The sequence below is a fragment of the Etheostoma spectabile genome, chromosome 8, assembly GCF_008692095.1.
Source record: "Etheostoma spectabile isolate EspeVRDwgs_2016 chromosome 8, UIUC_Espe_1.0, whole genome shotgun sequence".
Taxonomy (NCBI): Eukaryota; Metazoa; Chordata; class Actinopteri; order Perciformes; family Percidae; genus Etheostoma; species Etheostoma spectabile.
Genome location: NC_045740.1, coordinates 20767351 through 20783786, shown reverse-complemented (window position 1 = coordinate 20783786; position 16436 = coordinate 20767351). Strand labels below are relative to the sequence as shown.

At 41.2% G+C, this 16436-nt stretch overlaps 2 protein-coding genes across 8 annotated transcripts in view; one reads left to right on the top strand and one right to left on the bottom strand.

Annotated features, from left to right (window-relative positions):
- pamr1b (peptidase domain containing associated with muscle regeneration 1b) overlaps positions 1-10741 on the bottom strand; it is a 72379-nt gene extending 61638 nt beyond the window's left edge. Inside the window, exons 1-3 of one of the 5 annotated variants that reach the window (XM_032522857.1) lie at positions 10493-10741; positions 8702-8844; positions 171-385 (exon numbers count right to left, since the gene is read on the bottom strand). In XM_032522857.1, the coding sequence (XP_032378748.1) occupies positions 171-385; positions 8702-8778 (292 nt within the window). In that variant the 5' untranslated portion in view covers positions 8779-8844; positions 10493-10741. Of the gene's footprint in view, positions 1-170; positions 386-8701; positions 8880-9936; positions 10300-10492 lie in introns of those variants that run through there. The other 4 variants (XM_032522856.1, XM_032522859.1, XM_032522855.1 and 1 more) reach the window with 4 other exon arrangements.
- The window catches only part of trim44 (tripartite motif containing 44), a 51890-nt gene continuing 46055 nt past the window's right edge, over positions 10602-16436 (top strand). For 2 of the 3 annotated variants that reach the window (XM_032522865.1, XM_032522863.1), the window contains exons 1-2: positions 10602-10846; positions 11643-12326. In XM_032522865.1, the coding sequence (XP_032378756.1) occupies positions 11682-12326 (645 nt within the window). In that variant the 5' untranslated portion in view covers positions 10602-10846; positions 11643-11681. The remainder of the gene's footprint in view (positions 10847-11642; positions 12327-16436) is intronic. The other variant, XM_032522864.1, reaches the window with a different exon arrangement.

Genomic DNA, 16436 nt, shown 5'->3' with positions numbered 1-16436 from the left:
TTTTCTTCCAAACAAGTGTGTGGAAAAACCCTTAAATCATCATCAGCAGACACACAACATTGTGGTTTGATTGGTTTGGCAGCCAAAATATTTCTTGCCAAGTTGCAACAACTTTTCAGAGGTGTCTCATTTTCTCACATGCTTTGCCTATCTCTCTAAAACACACTCACCTTCGAGCTGTCTCTCTTTCAGTGTGTTGCAAGCTGAGTCCCAGACACTCAAGCGTGAGACCCAGAGGATGCCATCCCTAGGATTTGGAAGGTTTGAAGGCTTTTGGCACGGGTATTCACCCTGAGAATTTTCCAGGGCCACATCAGTGCCAGGATGCCATACGTCAGGGGGCACAGAGGAGCATTGTGACCCGGCACCCACATTTAGGGGCCTGCTGAGAGGGACCACAGAGGAAAACACTGAATGTCATTGTTATGGCGGCAATGATCTGCTCTGTGTCTTGCGCTATGATGTCATGGCAGTCATTTGTCCAGCTGTGGCCAAGCACGCATGTCTGATGAAAGAGGCCATTAATCTCAGCATAGTGTGGATTTGAGTATTCTTGCATGCAAGCTATATTTAAAGTTAATTTCACCATGCAGCTTTATTTTCACTTACACAATTTCTTTTTCAGTTTTTTCAGTTTCAAGGTTTGGATGCTAAACATCTAAGTGGTGCGCTTTCCCCTGGGCAGAGTGACTCAGTGGCAAGTACACACTTGTTTGCTAATGATGAAGCACAGATGTAGCAGAAAAAATGAGCATGTCATGAGTAAAGCCAAGATATAACAACTTCAGACAAACCATTCATTGTGTTTGACTCACTTTTTCCATCCTCTGTGAGGAGAATCAATGTATGTCCAACAGATCTTAACCAGATTAGGGCTGGACTACTTCATTAAACAAATAATCTTCATTTAACTCCAGACATAAAAGGACGAACATACCAGACAATGTACTGTATGTCACAAGTCTAGATAATTATGTTGTTCAATAAATATTTAGCAGAGATGGCAAAAGTACCCACTTCCCGTACTCTAGTTGAAGTACAGATACTTGTGTTAAAAAATACTCTGGTAAAAGTAGAAGTACTGATTTAACTTCTTTACTCAAGTAAAAGTCACAAAGTACAGGCTTGGAAATGTACTTAAAGTATAAAAGTAAAAGTAGCCTTGCAAATGACAAGGCTACCTGGACCAGACACGCGTTACTGGAGAGCACGCTGAGAAACTTCAGTGGATATGAAAAAAAGGCTCTTTATTCTTTATTCTTTATATGCTATTGGCTGCATTTTAAATGGATGTCTGCCAATAGGCCTAAAACATATAGCCTCTTTATTACGAGAGAGACTGGGACTCCAGGTTAATTAGATTCTGAGTGAGTAGCAAGATATGAATTCAATTGTGATTATGTGAGAAGTCTGTGTATTACCATCCAATTAGATTACATTTGGTATTAAACTTTATGAAACTTGTTAGTGAGGACTAGATTAGGACTGTATTTAAAGCTGATTCTGGTTTCCAACTTGGCCCCAGGTGTGTCTGTTAACACACGGACGGAGACAATTTCTCTCTGTTGATGCTTGATTACAATCAAAAATCAGTACAGACATGGGCATGGGGAGCTCTGCTATGTGTGTGTGTGTGTGTGTGTGTGTGGGGGGGGTAATAAAAGAAATAAATAACATTGTAAAGGCTATCATACACAATGCATAGGAATCATATGCTAGTAAATAAGAACAATAAACCCACTATTAATTACATTATCTTAATGCAGTGTAACTGTAACATGTAATTAGTGTACCTAAAATACAAACGTGAGCAAGGACGCTCAACAGTCGCCATTATGAATCAACAGCCAGCTAACAGGTGAAGAACACAAACAACAACATCATTAGCTAACTTTAAATTTGCCAGAGCTATAGACCAATACAACAACAGGCTTAAATGAACAGACAGCATAAAGTAAGTTATACGACTTACAGTTCTCGAGGACTCACACACACAATCTCAGCTTATTATCCTCCGGACAGCTAGTCTCTTTTTCTTTTCTCTTACTTTTTTCTCTGTGTGGCGTGCACGCCTGCTTGCGGTGTGAGGCACGCGGCATGTCCGCGCTATTCTCCGACATGCACTCACAATCACACCTGATAGACAACCTTTTGTACAAAACTAAAGTAACAAGCCAATTTTTTTTGAAATGCAAGGAGTAGAAAGCACCAATATTTGTGTTAAAATGTAAGAAGTAAAAGTAAAAAATTGCCAAAAAAATAAACACTAAAGTAAAAATATCTGAAAAGTCTACTTGAGTACAGTAACAAAGTATTTGTACTTTGTTACTTCCCATCTCTGCACACAAGAGCAAACATGGTTTATATAGATACAGCTATGTACTAATGACGCAAAGAGAACTCTGTCATATGATATCTGGTTTGGCATTTTAGTAACTTGCCATCCACGCTACAGTAGAAGCAGTGTCATTGGCAATCCAGAAGTGCACCACATCTTTGGTGTCAAGCTTTACAATGTTTTGCATAGTCTGCCGGTTTAATCTACAGGCACCTGTGCTCTGAACTATCTTGGTGACGGTGGGTGGAGGCCAAATATTACAGCAGTATGTAACCAAAACCTGACCATGATAACCATTGAAATTTAATTCCAGAAACATCAATTAAACTTATATGTGCTGCCGTATATTCATGTGTGTACTTCTGTACCGCATTATATTCCCACTTGAAACTCCTTGAAAAGAACCCTTTCTTATTGCATGTTCTCATAGTCCATTACCGAAATCTTCCTTTTGGGCATAAATCCAACAGTAGGTTCATGGCCACTTCCTAAGATAAAACTACAGCCTATATGCAGATCACCTGCACAAAGATTGAGTTTACTTTCCAATCTTCTACCAACAGACCTCTCCCACTGAAGACTGGAACGCAGAGAGGTCCCATCCCAATGGCTGTTCTCAGAGACAACTGTCCACAATTCATTCATTTTTTTTGTCCCTTTTAGGTATGCTCTGAGTGATTAAATAGGATCAGAAAAACTATATTTTCATTATAAGATGATAAATTAATAAGAAGGAAATGTTTGTTTCTCACTCAAAAGCTACGAAATTTATGTTTGGTTTTGAGCATGATACAATTTAAAGTGTATGCAACAAATATCCAACTGTTGCTCAAGCTAAGTTAAATGTTCAACATAAATTCTAAAAAGTAATCTGCTATAATGCCTGAATATCTCTCCCATGCGTAACCAACGAATGAAAGGACTACTGATGTATGATACGTTTCAATTTGCTTCAGGAATACAAGCCTGAGCTTAATTGCTTCCACACACTGAACTGCGCAGGGAGAATTCAAAGTCATCGTATTAGCCGTGCTGGATGTTTGATTCTGAACAACGCTATTACCGCCGTCCCCCGACACCCTGATTCTGCAGCTCTGAGCAGAACTGGACGGTGATCCCTGCAGGAAACTGCTGGTTGCACATCACTGCCCTACGACTAGTGGCGTAAGACAGTTACCGGGGTTACAGTGTGTGTGTGTAAGAGGCTGATAAGAGCAGAGCTTTGATCAAACAGGGGTAGGCAAGGGCGAGGTACGGTGAAGGAATACATGCCAAGGCAGTGATGGTGATTCACCTGGCTCATGTGCTTTGGCTGTTTGATTCATGTCTGTCCATCTGGTACCATGCTTCTGTGTCTGAGGAAAGCCTTATGACGGAGAGTTTCACTTCACGGAGACTTGAAAAAACCTCAAGTCCACAGAAGAGATGCTGTTAATCAATATATGCTGCCTAAAAAGGCAGTGATAAAAAAGTGAAATGTAGCCTACTTACATGTCTGCAAAAACACTTTATTTCTGAGATTTTCATAAAGCTACCTAAATAACTAAAAAATGCATATGGTTTCTCATTGAACTGGATGACCGAACTAAAATAAGTCACTACAAAAATGTTTCCTTGGTAATATTCCCATAGTCAAACCGTCATGATTCAATGGCTTAGTTTAGATCAGGCACTGACTTTCTCTAACTACTCATTCTGTCCATTTGCTTGCAGTAATTTAGTCCAAGGTAGAACCCGGGCTTAGAAAACCGACGTGATGCAGTGCTCTCTGGGGATTATTGATTAAATGACTTATTGATGGAAGGCTGCAGCTTCAAAGCTGGATATTGATTCTGTCTTTCTAGGGAATGGAGGAGGCAGCCATAAAGAGATTTTGAAACTCATAATAGCCTTGCAGAGGTTAAGAGAAGATTGTGAACAATGTGGTACCATAATCTGTGAAGGGCTATATTGCTCATGATGTCAGATTTCAGAAAAAAGGAAGCTAAGTATTTGTGAAATCTAAACATTGTTGGAAGTAGCAGTCCTCTGAGTCTGCACCCTCTCTTATGTGAGTATTTCTGTTAGCAATTTAAAAAATAGATGATCTTAGTTCTGAGACTGACATTACAGGTTTAGGTGGAGGAAAGCACAAGTAGGCACTTTTGAACTCAAAAGTAAAACAAACCAGTGTACGTATTGAGATAACTTCCCTTTTTTACATTTTACACTCAGACTGTGTGATATTGTTTACCATGTCAATATAAGCACATTTGGCTGTCAGATGAATATGTTGCATAAAATAAAGAATGTCTAAATGATGACAGCTACGGTCCTATAATCCATCAAGGGAGCTGGAACGCATGCTGTTATAGATTCCAGCCCGATGACCTGATTATGAATTAGCAGGCGGTAGAAAAGGAGGTACCTTCTACAATACTGGGCCTTGAAGCAACAACAGAATTGACAGCCTGTCTTGACTTAATGAGGAGAGGTATTTGAACTGTAGTTCTGATATGTAAGAAGAAAATTTGAAAAGAAAACAACTTACATTTTTACAAATTGACATTCTTGACACCTATTTTCTGGACACGTCAGGGCATATTTTATTCATAAGGGATAATTTTAAATCCTTGAAACTAAGGCGTTTAAACAAGAATGTTGTAAGATCTTTATTTTACAATATCTTACATGACATTTTGAGACACAACGGCTCTGTGTCTCTGTCCTTTATATGCACTCTCCCCCGCACAACGTGGGCTTGTTTTCACCTGTATCTCACTGCCTCTGATCATCTTGACAGGTGTCCTTCCCCTACCTTCACACACACACACACACACACACACACACACACACACACCACACACACACACCACACACACACACACACACCACACACACACACACACACACACACACACCACACACACACCACACACACACACACACACACACACACAAGCCACACACCACCACACAACACACACAGTAGCAAACTGCATCTGAGTAAAACCCAATGCATCTTTCTTTACTTAAGTCCTAGTTATAGACAGTGATGGGAATAACGGCGCTATAAATAACAGTTTTAAATAACGGTGATACTAATAGCGTTACTTTTTTCAGTAACAGGTAATCTAATTGATTATCTTTCCATCGTAATAACGCCATGACTGTTACTGCTGAAAAATGTGGCGCTTTACTATAATTGAAGCTGTTTTTTTTCCAATCAGACCAACTAGATCTCTGAGCCGAGAGGCAAAGACTTTTTCCTTCCTCGGTTAGTGGGCAGTGCACGAGACAAGCGCATACATACTGACGATTGGCTGAGGTTGAGTACAATTTCATGGTAAGCCAATCAGAGGTAGAGTCGGGGGGTGTTCAATAGCACGCATAGTCAGACACGCAACCAACAACACAAGTGAGTCAGTCAACGAGAGACAGGTATGGCATTATGAAATCAAGGGGGGGGGGCCTAACTTTTCCTGCTAAAGATTTCCCACCGTGGTCAGAAAACATTAGGGAGACACTTTGTTTCTCTCACTATGACTCTAGAGTGGCTACTCGCCTCGAAGCTAATTGCTGTCACTGTCTCACTTCTCCCTCGCTCTATCACACACACACATACACACACACAAGTATCAACATCCGGTCACTTACATTACTTGCTCTACAAAGAGTGTATATATTTGTTATTTATTTTTGCTTTAGTGCTTAACAAGAATTATTTAATTTTGCCCAGTTGTGGCCTGTTGAGGGGCAATAAATATCAAAACTTTCCCAACATCTATTGTGTTATTTGTATCGATCCACTAGACATAATGTCTACGTATATGGCATGTGATTGGAAGCTTGTCTCACCTTGTCCCACAGCAACATTAAAAGAGTTTAGATGTGTGTACATTGTTTCTGTTAGAGTATTGTATTAATTGTCCATTCCACTATAATATTCAGAGTTACCGTAAATAATTGAACATGCACATTTTTATGTTCCGTTAAAGAGGGGGGGAGGTGGGGTCACATTTGAGCATTTAATGATTTACTTGAAAGTAACGCATAAGTTACTTTCTAAAGTACGTCGTTACTTTTATAATTTGTAACTGAGTATCTAATTTAGATACTTTTGGAAGAAGTAACTAGTAACTGTAACTAATTACTTTTTAAAAGCAACTTGCCCAACACTGGTTATAGATCAGCTTTGAGTGATTAAAGGTGTTATTCAGTAGTTTGGTTACCCTGCTTTATAGGACAGGCTTCAGGAATCCACAAACAACCTTGCAAAACAGCATATTGATTCTGTTTTATATTGCACAGCTATGACAGGTTGAGAGAGTTGTGGAAAAGGCAAGAGCGTTTAGAGAATATGAGTTGGCAGAGAGAATAAAATATCAACACATAAGGGGGGGAGAGAGCGAGGGGGAGAGAGAGAGAGAGAGGGAGAGAAGCACTCCTCTGACTGACCGGTGACGTTGCACTGACAGACACCAACAACTGACCTCATGCCAATAAACAATGTTAAAACCGAGGCCTTAGATAAGTGTTTTCTGTCTGCTCTGCTTGTCTGCCAATGCTTCCCCCTTCACTCTTGGCTGCCTTTTCTAAGAGCTTGATGTTCTTTCTGTTGCCAACTTCCATGCACAGGCTTTTCTGAGCTGTAGAAACACAATTTAGGTAAACAATTTAGCTCCTATTGTGGAACACATTTTGTTTCGCTACAATCCCAGGGTAGAGAAAGTTGCCATCAGTAGCCACTTATTGTATTTATATTGAGTGTGTTTATTCTAATGAATTGTGAGACAATGAGCCTTTTAATTGTTTTCAGTTTTATGCAATGTGCAAGATGATGCCGTCTTATATTGTTCAGCGGAGTTTAATGCAGATGATCATTTAACTTCACACTGACCATGCTGTGTGGTTCAATAGCATAAGACCATTTATGGTTGGATGTGATCCTGCTGTAATTGTGTTGCAAAACAATTTGTGATCTCTATTGCAGCAACAACTCTAATAAGAATAATACATTGGTTACGCTTAAATGCCATCTGGAAACACATTTCCACTTTTAAAAGTTACATCAGTATGGCTTAAGCAAGTCTTATGCCAAGGCAAATTTGATTTTGCCAGGGAAATAGGTTTTCATAGAGTCATCTTTTCTGTTTATAGTCTTTCTATAGGAGCAATCCTTATCATTATCCATTTCGAGAGGACGCTAGAGGCTTACTCTACTTGTTTACTTGGAACTTGTTTTATGGTAATTTATGGTGTGCCATTCAAATCACCGTAAAATGCAACAATTATGTGCCAAATATCGCTCGTCTAAAGCCCAGCTCAGTAGCCTCTTTAGATCTCTCAACAGAGAACAGCTTGTTTTTCTTCATCTCTCGGTCTCACTCTCCAGAGCTCTAATCCTGTCACATTGTCTCAGTGCTGCTTTAAGGAGGGAAGGCAGAAAGCACAAATCACAATTTAAAACTCCCCATAAACCACCACGGTTAAAATTCCCATTTTGTTTACTCTTCCAGCTTAACCTTTTTCTGTATATAATTAAGAAAGACATCTTTGTTTTTGCCTTGTGGCTGTCACCATTTTTCCTGTAACTTCTTATGAATATATGCATGGCCAATGGCGTGCACTTCTTTTAACATCATTCAACACTCACAGAGAAAACAGGACTGCATTAATTTCATAAAATATTGCTTTCGCTCATTTTTCTCAGTCCCCGAAGGAAACCACAAGACAGGCTTGTCTAAAGTCAAGTCGAAAGTTTCATGAGTAAATTGTTAGTCACAATACAAGTATTTCAGGTTCTTTTTCCGGGGCTTCAGCCCCGAATGTTTTGACTGTTGCCCCGAATGTCTTTTTAAATGTAGACAACACAAAAGTTTAGGCTAATTATAATGGATGCGCTCTGCTGTGGGCCCGCAGACATGTCACGCTGCGACCGTGCTCCATGTATTTCTGTCGTAGTTTCAGTTTTTTACCTCAGATGTAAAGTAGCGTACAGCATGGCATCCAGCCGCTTACCTAAACTTTGTCTCATTCAGAGACAAGAGTCTCAAAAGGAGCTCTGTGTCTGACTGATGATCTGAGATCTACAATACCAGCTGAGCAATGACGTAATGTACAGCAGACTATAGGGCAAGTGGATTTTTGCTGAAATATTGTGACTTTATTCTTGTAATATTAAAACTTTATTTTTATCAAAACATCACGACTGCTCCAGATCTCAAAGAACACAGATGGGATGAGTTATATTTTGCATGTGCACAAATCTTGCTAAAAAAACATAAGCTATTACAGTCCAGGGCTTTATCAATTCATTTAAATGAATGTGTCATTGATGTGCACTTTTAAAGAGGTTACTTCCTGGGCGCCTGGGTAGCTCACCTGGTGGGAGGGCGCACACGTGTGGAGGTTTGTCCCTCGACATAGCATCTGCGGGTTCGCCTCCGCCCTATGGCCATTTGCTGCACGTCATTCCCCCTCTCTTTCCGCTTTCATTTCATCATCTGTCGTATGAAAATAAAGGCCTAAAAATACCCCCCCGAAGAATAAAAAGAGGATACTTCCCCAACAAAAGACACAAAGAGGAGGGAGGAATATGCATTACATGTGTGCTGACTCAGCAAATGACATTAAATGAGAAAAGTTGATCTACAGGAGTATACATATTTGAAAATAAATGCAGAATGCCTGAGAGCCTTAACTGCATTATATACCATTACGTTTTTATATTTACATAAACAAAGACTGCAACAGTCTTTCTTGCAAAGCAATTTTATAATACTTTATTGGTTGGGACAAAGTTTGCTCCATCTATTATAATAGATATAACTAGTTATGCAACATAAAAAGCAATGTATGACTTACAAGTAAAGAACATCAAGACAACCATGTGATCACATGACTTCATTCCTGGTTTTGCATAGATTTGCAAAATATTTACAATAACCTGCAATTACTTTTTCTGTTTATTCGTATTAATTTACTACTTGTATTTTCTTATTATCACTGTATTTTAATATATTTAATAAGAACTTAAACAAAAAAATGGCTATGGTTTCCGGTCTCCATCTTTGTTCGTGTACTGTACACATAACGGAATCCAAACATATATTTGGTACCTTGTGAAGGATCTGGGGAAGGTCTGCAGTGCTGTCAAACAAACAGCGGCTAATGTGATAACAACTCCATAGTAGCTAGCTTAGGATGCAAACGTGAAATTTCAGGCACAGACTGCCCCCCCATGCGGTTTCTGATGAGTTTTATTGTTATTCTTGTTTTCATTTTAATTATAATTTTTAAAATGTGGTTACACGAAGAAAAACTTTTGTTAGATGCAATTTGTTTTTAAATGTACAGTTAGTGCTAATGTTAACTTGATTCGAGGTAGCTAGCGTTAACGCATAGACCGTTAACGGTCTATGCGTTAACGTTAGCTAATGCTAGCGTTAGCTAGTTAGCGCTAGTTTCTGACAGACGTTACCTAGCGTCACTGTGTCCACGTTCGGACACTTGGCTAGCGTTAACGTTCTGTCAAAATATGTTAAAATACGAATATACATTATCTATTAATGTTTTCAGTTAATTTAATGGTGTAAAACTAAAGTGTAACTCCTTACCTTTCTTTCTTCGGTAGCGTTATATACTTTAACTGTTTACTTTAGCTTTTACTTTACAAAAGCAGGTGTAAAAGTACACTATCGCCGGTAGCCTTGCGCTAACGCTACCCCTGGCCGGACACCGCTATCTCCTCGCTGTAAACACTGGGCGTTGTTAGGTATTAACCACAGACTGTATATTTATTAATATTATTGGTCTATGCATGGCATTAAGTCCATAGACAGTTAGCTAAAGAAAGTCCCATCAATGCTGTCAAAACTACCGGATCTTACTTCCGTCCTTCACAATAAAGTACCATGCTTCAATAACTGATTTATGCAATGAATTATCCTTCATTTCCAGTACAGTAAAAATAGAATCTTAGCTATATGGCTTTGCTAGCTAATCAATTAACGGTATCTTACAGCTGGGGGAAAAACTAAACAAACATTGCGTCACGATTAACATTCATTTTATTATCACTAAATATAAAAATAACTAGCTAATGCTCGCCCATGAAACAACAAAGTTAACGTTACTTATTACAACTGCGAGTATTTTTCCTTCTGACGTTACCTGCCTCCGGTGAGGAGTGTCGCTGTGCTTGCCAAACGGGGCTTCTCTCTCCAGCCTGTCTCTCCTCTGCCTTTCTCGTACACACAGGAGACTACAAGCAGGAAGTAGAAAAAAAACAGACAGCAGCTCATGAAAATAAGGAAGTAAATGCTGTCGGATCGAAGCTGGAGCCTGTTTTCTGCTGTAAAGTGAAAGTAGATCCGTCGACAGCTCAGTGACGTTAATATAATTCAAGGCACAACCGCTGTGCTAAGGGAGTTAGCTGTCCAGCTAATTGCTTCACTGCCTCCAAATTAACGTTATTCCAAAACATACCTTAGACAGGAAATCAGAAGGCGAGAGAGACACATACGAGTAAGTACACTGCAGTGAGATGTTAACTAACTGGTAAGCCCCAAGGGGAGAGGGAGAAAATGCATGTGTGTGTTTGTGTGAGGAAGCACAGTATTATTGTGTGAGACAGAGCATTAGCAGAGAGCTGTGGTAAAAGAGGGGAAGTTGTTTGCATTACAGCACTTTTTCTACCGGTTGTTTATGTCAGCAGTGGGGAAAGAGTACACGCATAGCTCAGGAGAGGAAGGCTCCGGGAGAAAGAGAAACACACTTTTGTGTGTGTGTGTGTGTGTGTGTGTGTGTGTGTGTGTATATTCTGTTAGGCATGCACCATGGTCTCTCTTCACACTTTCAGTCACTCTAGCAGAGTGAATTGAAAGTAGGTTGAGAGGGAATAAAGACACAAACAAACAAAACATGTAAAGGTCAGGGCCTGATGACGTGTAGGGGGAGGTGAGATGAGAGTGTGGGTTGTGGGACATGCTGAGTGTACAGCCGTACTCAGCACTTTCTGTTTGTGATTCAGTAAACCAAGTGGACAGTACGGTGACCGCAGATGGGGCCTGTGTGTGTTTTCTCCCTGTAAGATGACGTGTGTGTGTGGGTGTGTGTGTGTGTGTGTGTGTGTGAGGGTGGGAGGGTGTGAGAGTGCTGCACTGGATGTTGTTTCCTGTGGACTTTGCATGTGTGGGATATTTTTTCAGGGGGGGATTAGTCCGGAAAAATCTTGGACTTTCCCCTGTGCAAATATAGGAGCTGTTCACATAAGGTCACAGCTATTAATAACCTGCCCTCTACTCTGTGTGTCTCCTATAAGGACGTACATCTCTTATCTCCAAAATTATTATCAGCCACCATGGACCACAAAGGGGATCCCCAGGAAGGAGCTATGGGGCAGAAACACGAGGAGCTGCCGCAGATGGATGGCTTATGTGATGCGTGCGAGCCTGACGAGGCCCAACTGGCCACACAAGTATGCCACACCTGCAGCTTTGCCTTCTGTTCTCTCCATGCTGACAAACATGCCAGTAGCACACATCACCCCATCATGCCTTACAACCCTGAGGGGACAGACGCTAATGGACTTGGCACCAACAGATGCTCCAGAGTCGGAGATGGAGCTGAGGATGTGGCTGGTGCTGAGAGGGCAGCTAGAATGGGTGTGAATCAGGAGATGGCGCCACTCGGAGTGGCAATGGCCAATGGCGATGAGCGTGGTGACGCTGGGGAAAGAGAAGGAGCCAAGAATGGTCTACAGTTGGCGGCTGAGCTGGGTGACAGGGCTGAGGGTGCAGAAGCGGGGCAAGAAGTTGTGGCTGCCAGAGAGGCGGGGAAGAGGGACACTGTGACAGTAGAGAGACTGCGCTGCATGGAGCATGGACAGGAAGGATCACTCTACTGTAAACCAGATGAGAAGATCATCTGTGTGGTGTGTGCCGTGCAGGGTGAGCACCGTGAGCATGAGATCATCACCCTGCATGAGGCCTACGTGTGGCAGAAGGTGAGTCACACTAGCTTGACAAGCAGGCGTCAAGATGTTGGGTCTGGGAACTCACCATTGGCAGGGCTCAATCCGAGGGGCGGGATAAAAGGTTGTTTTTCAAATTCCCTCTGCACGGTACAGGATAGCACTACAACCAACCAGAGCAATGCCAGTTAATATATTCAACTCTGAACACATCTTCCTTCTTTAAGAATGACTTCAGTGCTTAGCTCCAAGTAGGGCTGCACAATTAATCGAATTTTAATCGCGATCACGATTTGGACTTCCCACGATCAAATTTGCGTGATCGAGCGATTATTTTTTTATAAAGCGTCATTTCATAGAACGCTCCGGGTTTTTTGCAAAGCCAATCTCCCGCTCCATAAAGCCGTCTGCTCATGAGCCAGTCAGAGTAGTTCACTGCACCCCGTGCAGCTAAGTTTCTAGATGTAGACAGTCACAGAGGACAGAGTAGCGTGAGGAAAACTCAACAGATAGCAGTCGGTAATACGTCAGTCTCAAGGTTTACCAGTTTACCAGTAAACGCAACACTTTGTCCCATTTGTTGTTTTTCAGACAACAGCAGTGACCAGTGCTAGTCGGTGCTAGTTAGCGTCTGTTAGCTGTTAGCTAGTAGCGTCTGTTAGCTGTTAGCTCTTCTAGGACGCACCGGTGCTAATGTCCTCGCATCCGCTGCAATGCTGTTTATATGGATACGGTTTAATTTTGCGTTACATGACCCATTTTGTCTGTAAAGCCGTGCCTGTGTTGGATCTTTCTACGCTCTCTCGTCCTACTCTCTCTCCTCTTACTCTCCGCGCCCCGCCACACAGCGGCCGCCGGTCCACACTTCTGATATATGTCTACAGTTTTAATTTTTCATTAACACAGCTGTATATTGTTAAGTATGAGGGGGCAAACCTGTATTTGTACCAGTGTTTCCGCGGGTAACTGTTATCGCGGCCGCTACGGCGAAGAACACAGAAGAAGTTTTTGAATGCAGCTAACTTCAGTTGGTAGAGTAACAGCGTGGGAGACGGAGCTGCTGTACCGAAGCCTGGACCAGGACCAGAGATGTGACCCATGGCCAGAATATCATAGTTCATAAAAATGCAGCGCAGTGAAGATACAGACGTTTAATACACACGACGTGTGTATCCGCCGTTCGACCCGTGCTGGACCCGTTCATAATGATCAGCCGTCTCTCTGTGAGTAGCGTCCATCACACTCCCTCTCGCAGTTATAAATAGCCTATGTGACAATAAAATTTGTTTTGGTTAAAATCAACAAATAATCGTGAGAATAATCGCGATCAAAATTTTGATCAAAATAATCGCGATTATCATTTTGGCCATAATCGTACAGCCCTAGCTCCAAGTCTTCCAGAGTCGCTGCCAAAGACGATTCAAATACATTAGCAGCAAGAGCAGCCATCTTCTTTGTTTTCAAGTAGCAGGAAATTCACAAGGGAACCATCGCAACTCTGCCATCATTGACTGACCCTAGCTGCAAATTACATTTGCTGCCGCTAGGGTGCGTCTAGATTTCTAGGCTAAAGTCACACACACTTACCACGGCAGGTTAATTTATGGTGAAACAGCGCTTTGTGATTTACTGTATGCCTTGCCTCTACTGTACTAAATCACAACATCTGCTACTCTGTAATATATAACAATGTATTCAGAGCAGGTTCTATCTGGTTTGCATTTAAAATTCAGTCTTAAGTAGTATGTCAATAGCTGTAGGCCGTGTAGTCTTAATGTCAACTCAAGGGCTCTGTAAGAGCTCCGTATAACTCATGATCCCCCACATGACATCATTCATACATTGATTCAATTACACAGCTACATTAATAATTCTGAAGAAAACTGTGTAATGAAAATGAATAGTGAATATCCCAATGTCCATTTGGCTTGTCGCCAATCATGGCTTCACCCCTCTTCCATTTCCAGATGGCTTTTTGCCTCAGGTGTAATAAATAGGTCCATGGAGTCACCATTCACTCGTTCAGTGTGACATTGCAGTCGGTCCAGTTAGTTGAGCTAATGCTGCGTTGGATTTTGAGAACAACTCCATCATCACTATGGGTTCAGTTCTGCAGAGCATAGTGTTTGTGATGATTATAGAGCCGTTTAGAGTCCAATGTTATCAGCCCACTGAACGCATTGAGACTCACTGTGTTTTTGCACCTAGGACTAATTAACAGAGGTGTGATAGTATTAGAAACAGAATTTAGTTTGGAATAATATTTTGAACAGTCAAGGGTTTTGTTTATGAACACTAAAATAAACTGAATCACAAAGCCGGTGCATTTAGCTACAGTAGTAATGACACATAGGGTGTGTTGACTATGATTTACAGAGCACGAGTTTTGTCCTCTACTCTCTGGCTGAACATCTGAAAAAACAAAAGTACAGCAGTGTAACACACAGCCTTTGTTTTTTTTGTTTGTTTTTTGTTTAATACTTACTTTACATCATGGCCACATATGGATTAATGAGAGACAAAGAGGGTCACACGCACACAAACACATATACACACAGCCGAAGGCCACATTATTTACTCTAAACCTACCCTAGCTTTTATCCTGCCTACCGTGTTGGTAATTAATCGTAAATCAATCGTAAATTAATCGCATTAATGTCAGTTAACTCGCAATTAATCGCAAATTTTTATCTATTCTAAATGTTATGGCTAGCTATATATTCAACAACAAAACGGATGCGTGAGATAAAGCTGTTTTCACACATACAGGTAGGCTAATTCACTTGTTCCACACTAACAGTTCAAATCATTTTCATGTTATTGTGCAACCTCAACTCTGTTTTCACCTGTTGCTGATGAAACTCAAAAAATTAGCATATGGTGCAAAAGTTCATTCATTTCAGTAATTCAACTTAAAAGGTGAAACTAATATATTTTATAGACTCATTACATGCACAGTGAGATATTTCAAGCCTTTATTTGATATCATTTTGATGATTATGGCGTACAGCTTATGAAAACCCCAAATTCAAAATCTCAGAAAATTAGCATATTACATGAAATCAATAAAAAAAGGATTTTAAATACAGAAATGTCAGCCCTCTGAAAAGTATAATCATGCATATGTACTCAGTACTTTGTTTGGGCCCCTTTTGCATGATTTACTGCCTCAATGCGGCGTGGCATGGATGCTATCAGCCTGTGGCCCTGCTGAGGTGTTATGGAAGACCAGGATGCTACAACAGCGGCCTTCAGCTCTTCTGCATTGTTTGGTCTCATGTCTTTCATCTTTCTCTTGGCAATGCCCCATAGATTCTCTACGGGGTTCAGGTCAGGAGAGTTTGCGGGCCAATCAAGCACAGTAATCCCATGGTCATTGAACCAGGTTTTGGTACTTTTGGCCGTGTGGGCAGGTGCCAAGTCCTGCTGAAAAATGAAGTCAGCATCTCCATAAAGCTCGTCTGCTGAAGGAAGCATAAAGTACTCTAAAATGTCCTGGCAGACGGCTGCGCTGATACTGGACTTAATAAAGCACAGTGGACCAACACCAGCAGATGACATGGCTCCCCAAACCAACACAGACTGTGGAAACTTCACACTGGACTTCAAGGATCTTGGATTGTGTGCCTCTCCACTCTTCCTCCAGACTCTGGGACCTTGGTTTCCAAATGAGATGCAAAATTTGCTCTCATCCGAAAAGAGGACTTTGGACCACTGAGAAACAGAAGAGTTCTTTTTTTCTTTAGCCCAGGTAAGACACTTCTGACGTTGTTTGTTGTTCAGTAACAGCTTGACAAGAGGAATACGACATTTGAAGCCCATGTCCAGGACCCGTCTGTATGTGGTTGGTCTTGATGCAGTAACTCCAGCCTCAGTCCACTCCTTGTGAAGCCCCCCCACACATTTGAATTGCCTTTTCCTGACAATCCTCTCCAGGCTACAGCCATTCCTGCTGCTTGTGCACCTTTTTCTTCCAAACTTTTCCCTTCCATTTAACTTTCTATTAATGTGCCTTGATACGGCACTTTGAGAACATCCAACTTCCTTTGCAATTACCTTTTGAGGCCTTCCCTTGTGGAGGGTGTCAATGATGGTTTTCTGCACAACTGTCAGGTCAGCAGTCTTCCCCATGACTGTGAATTC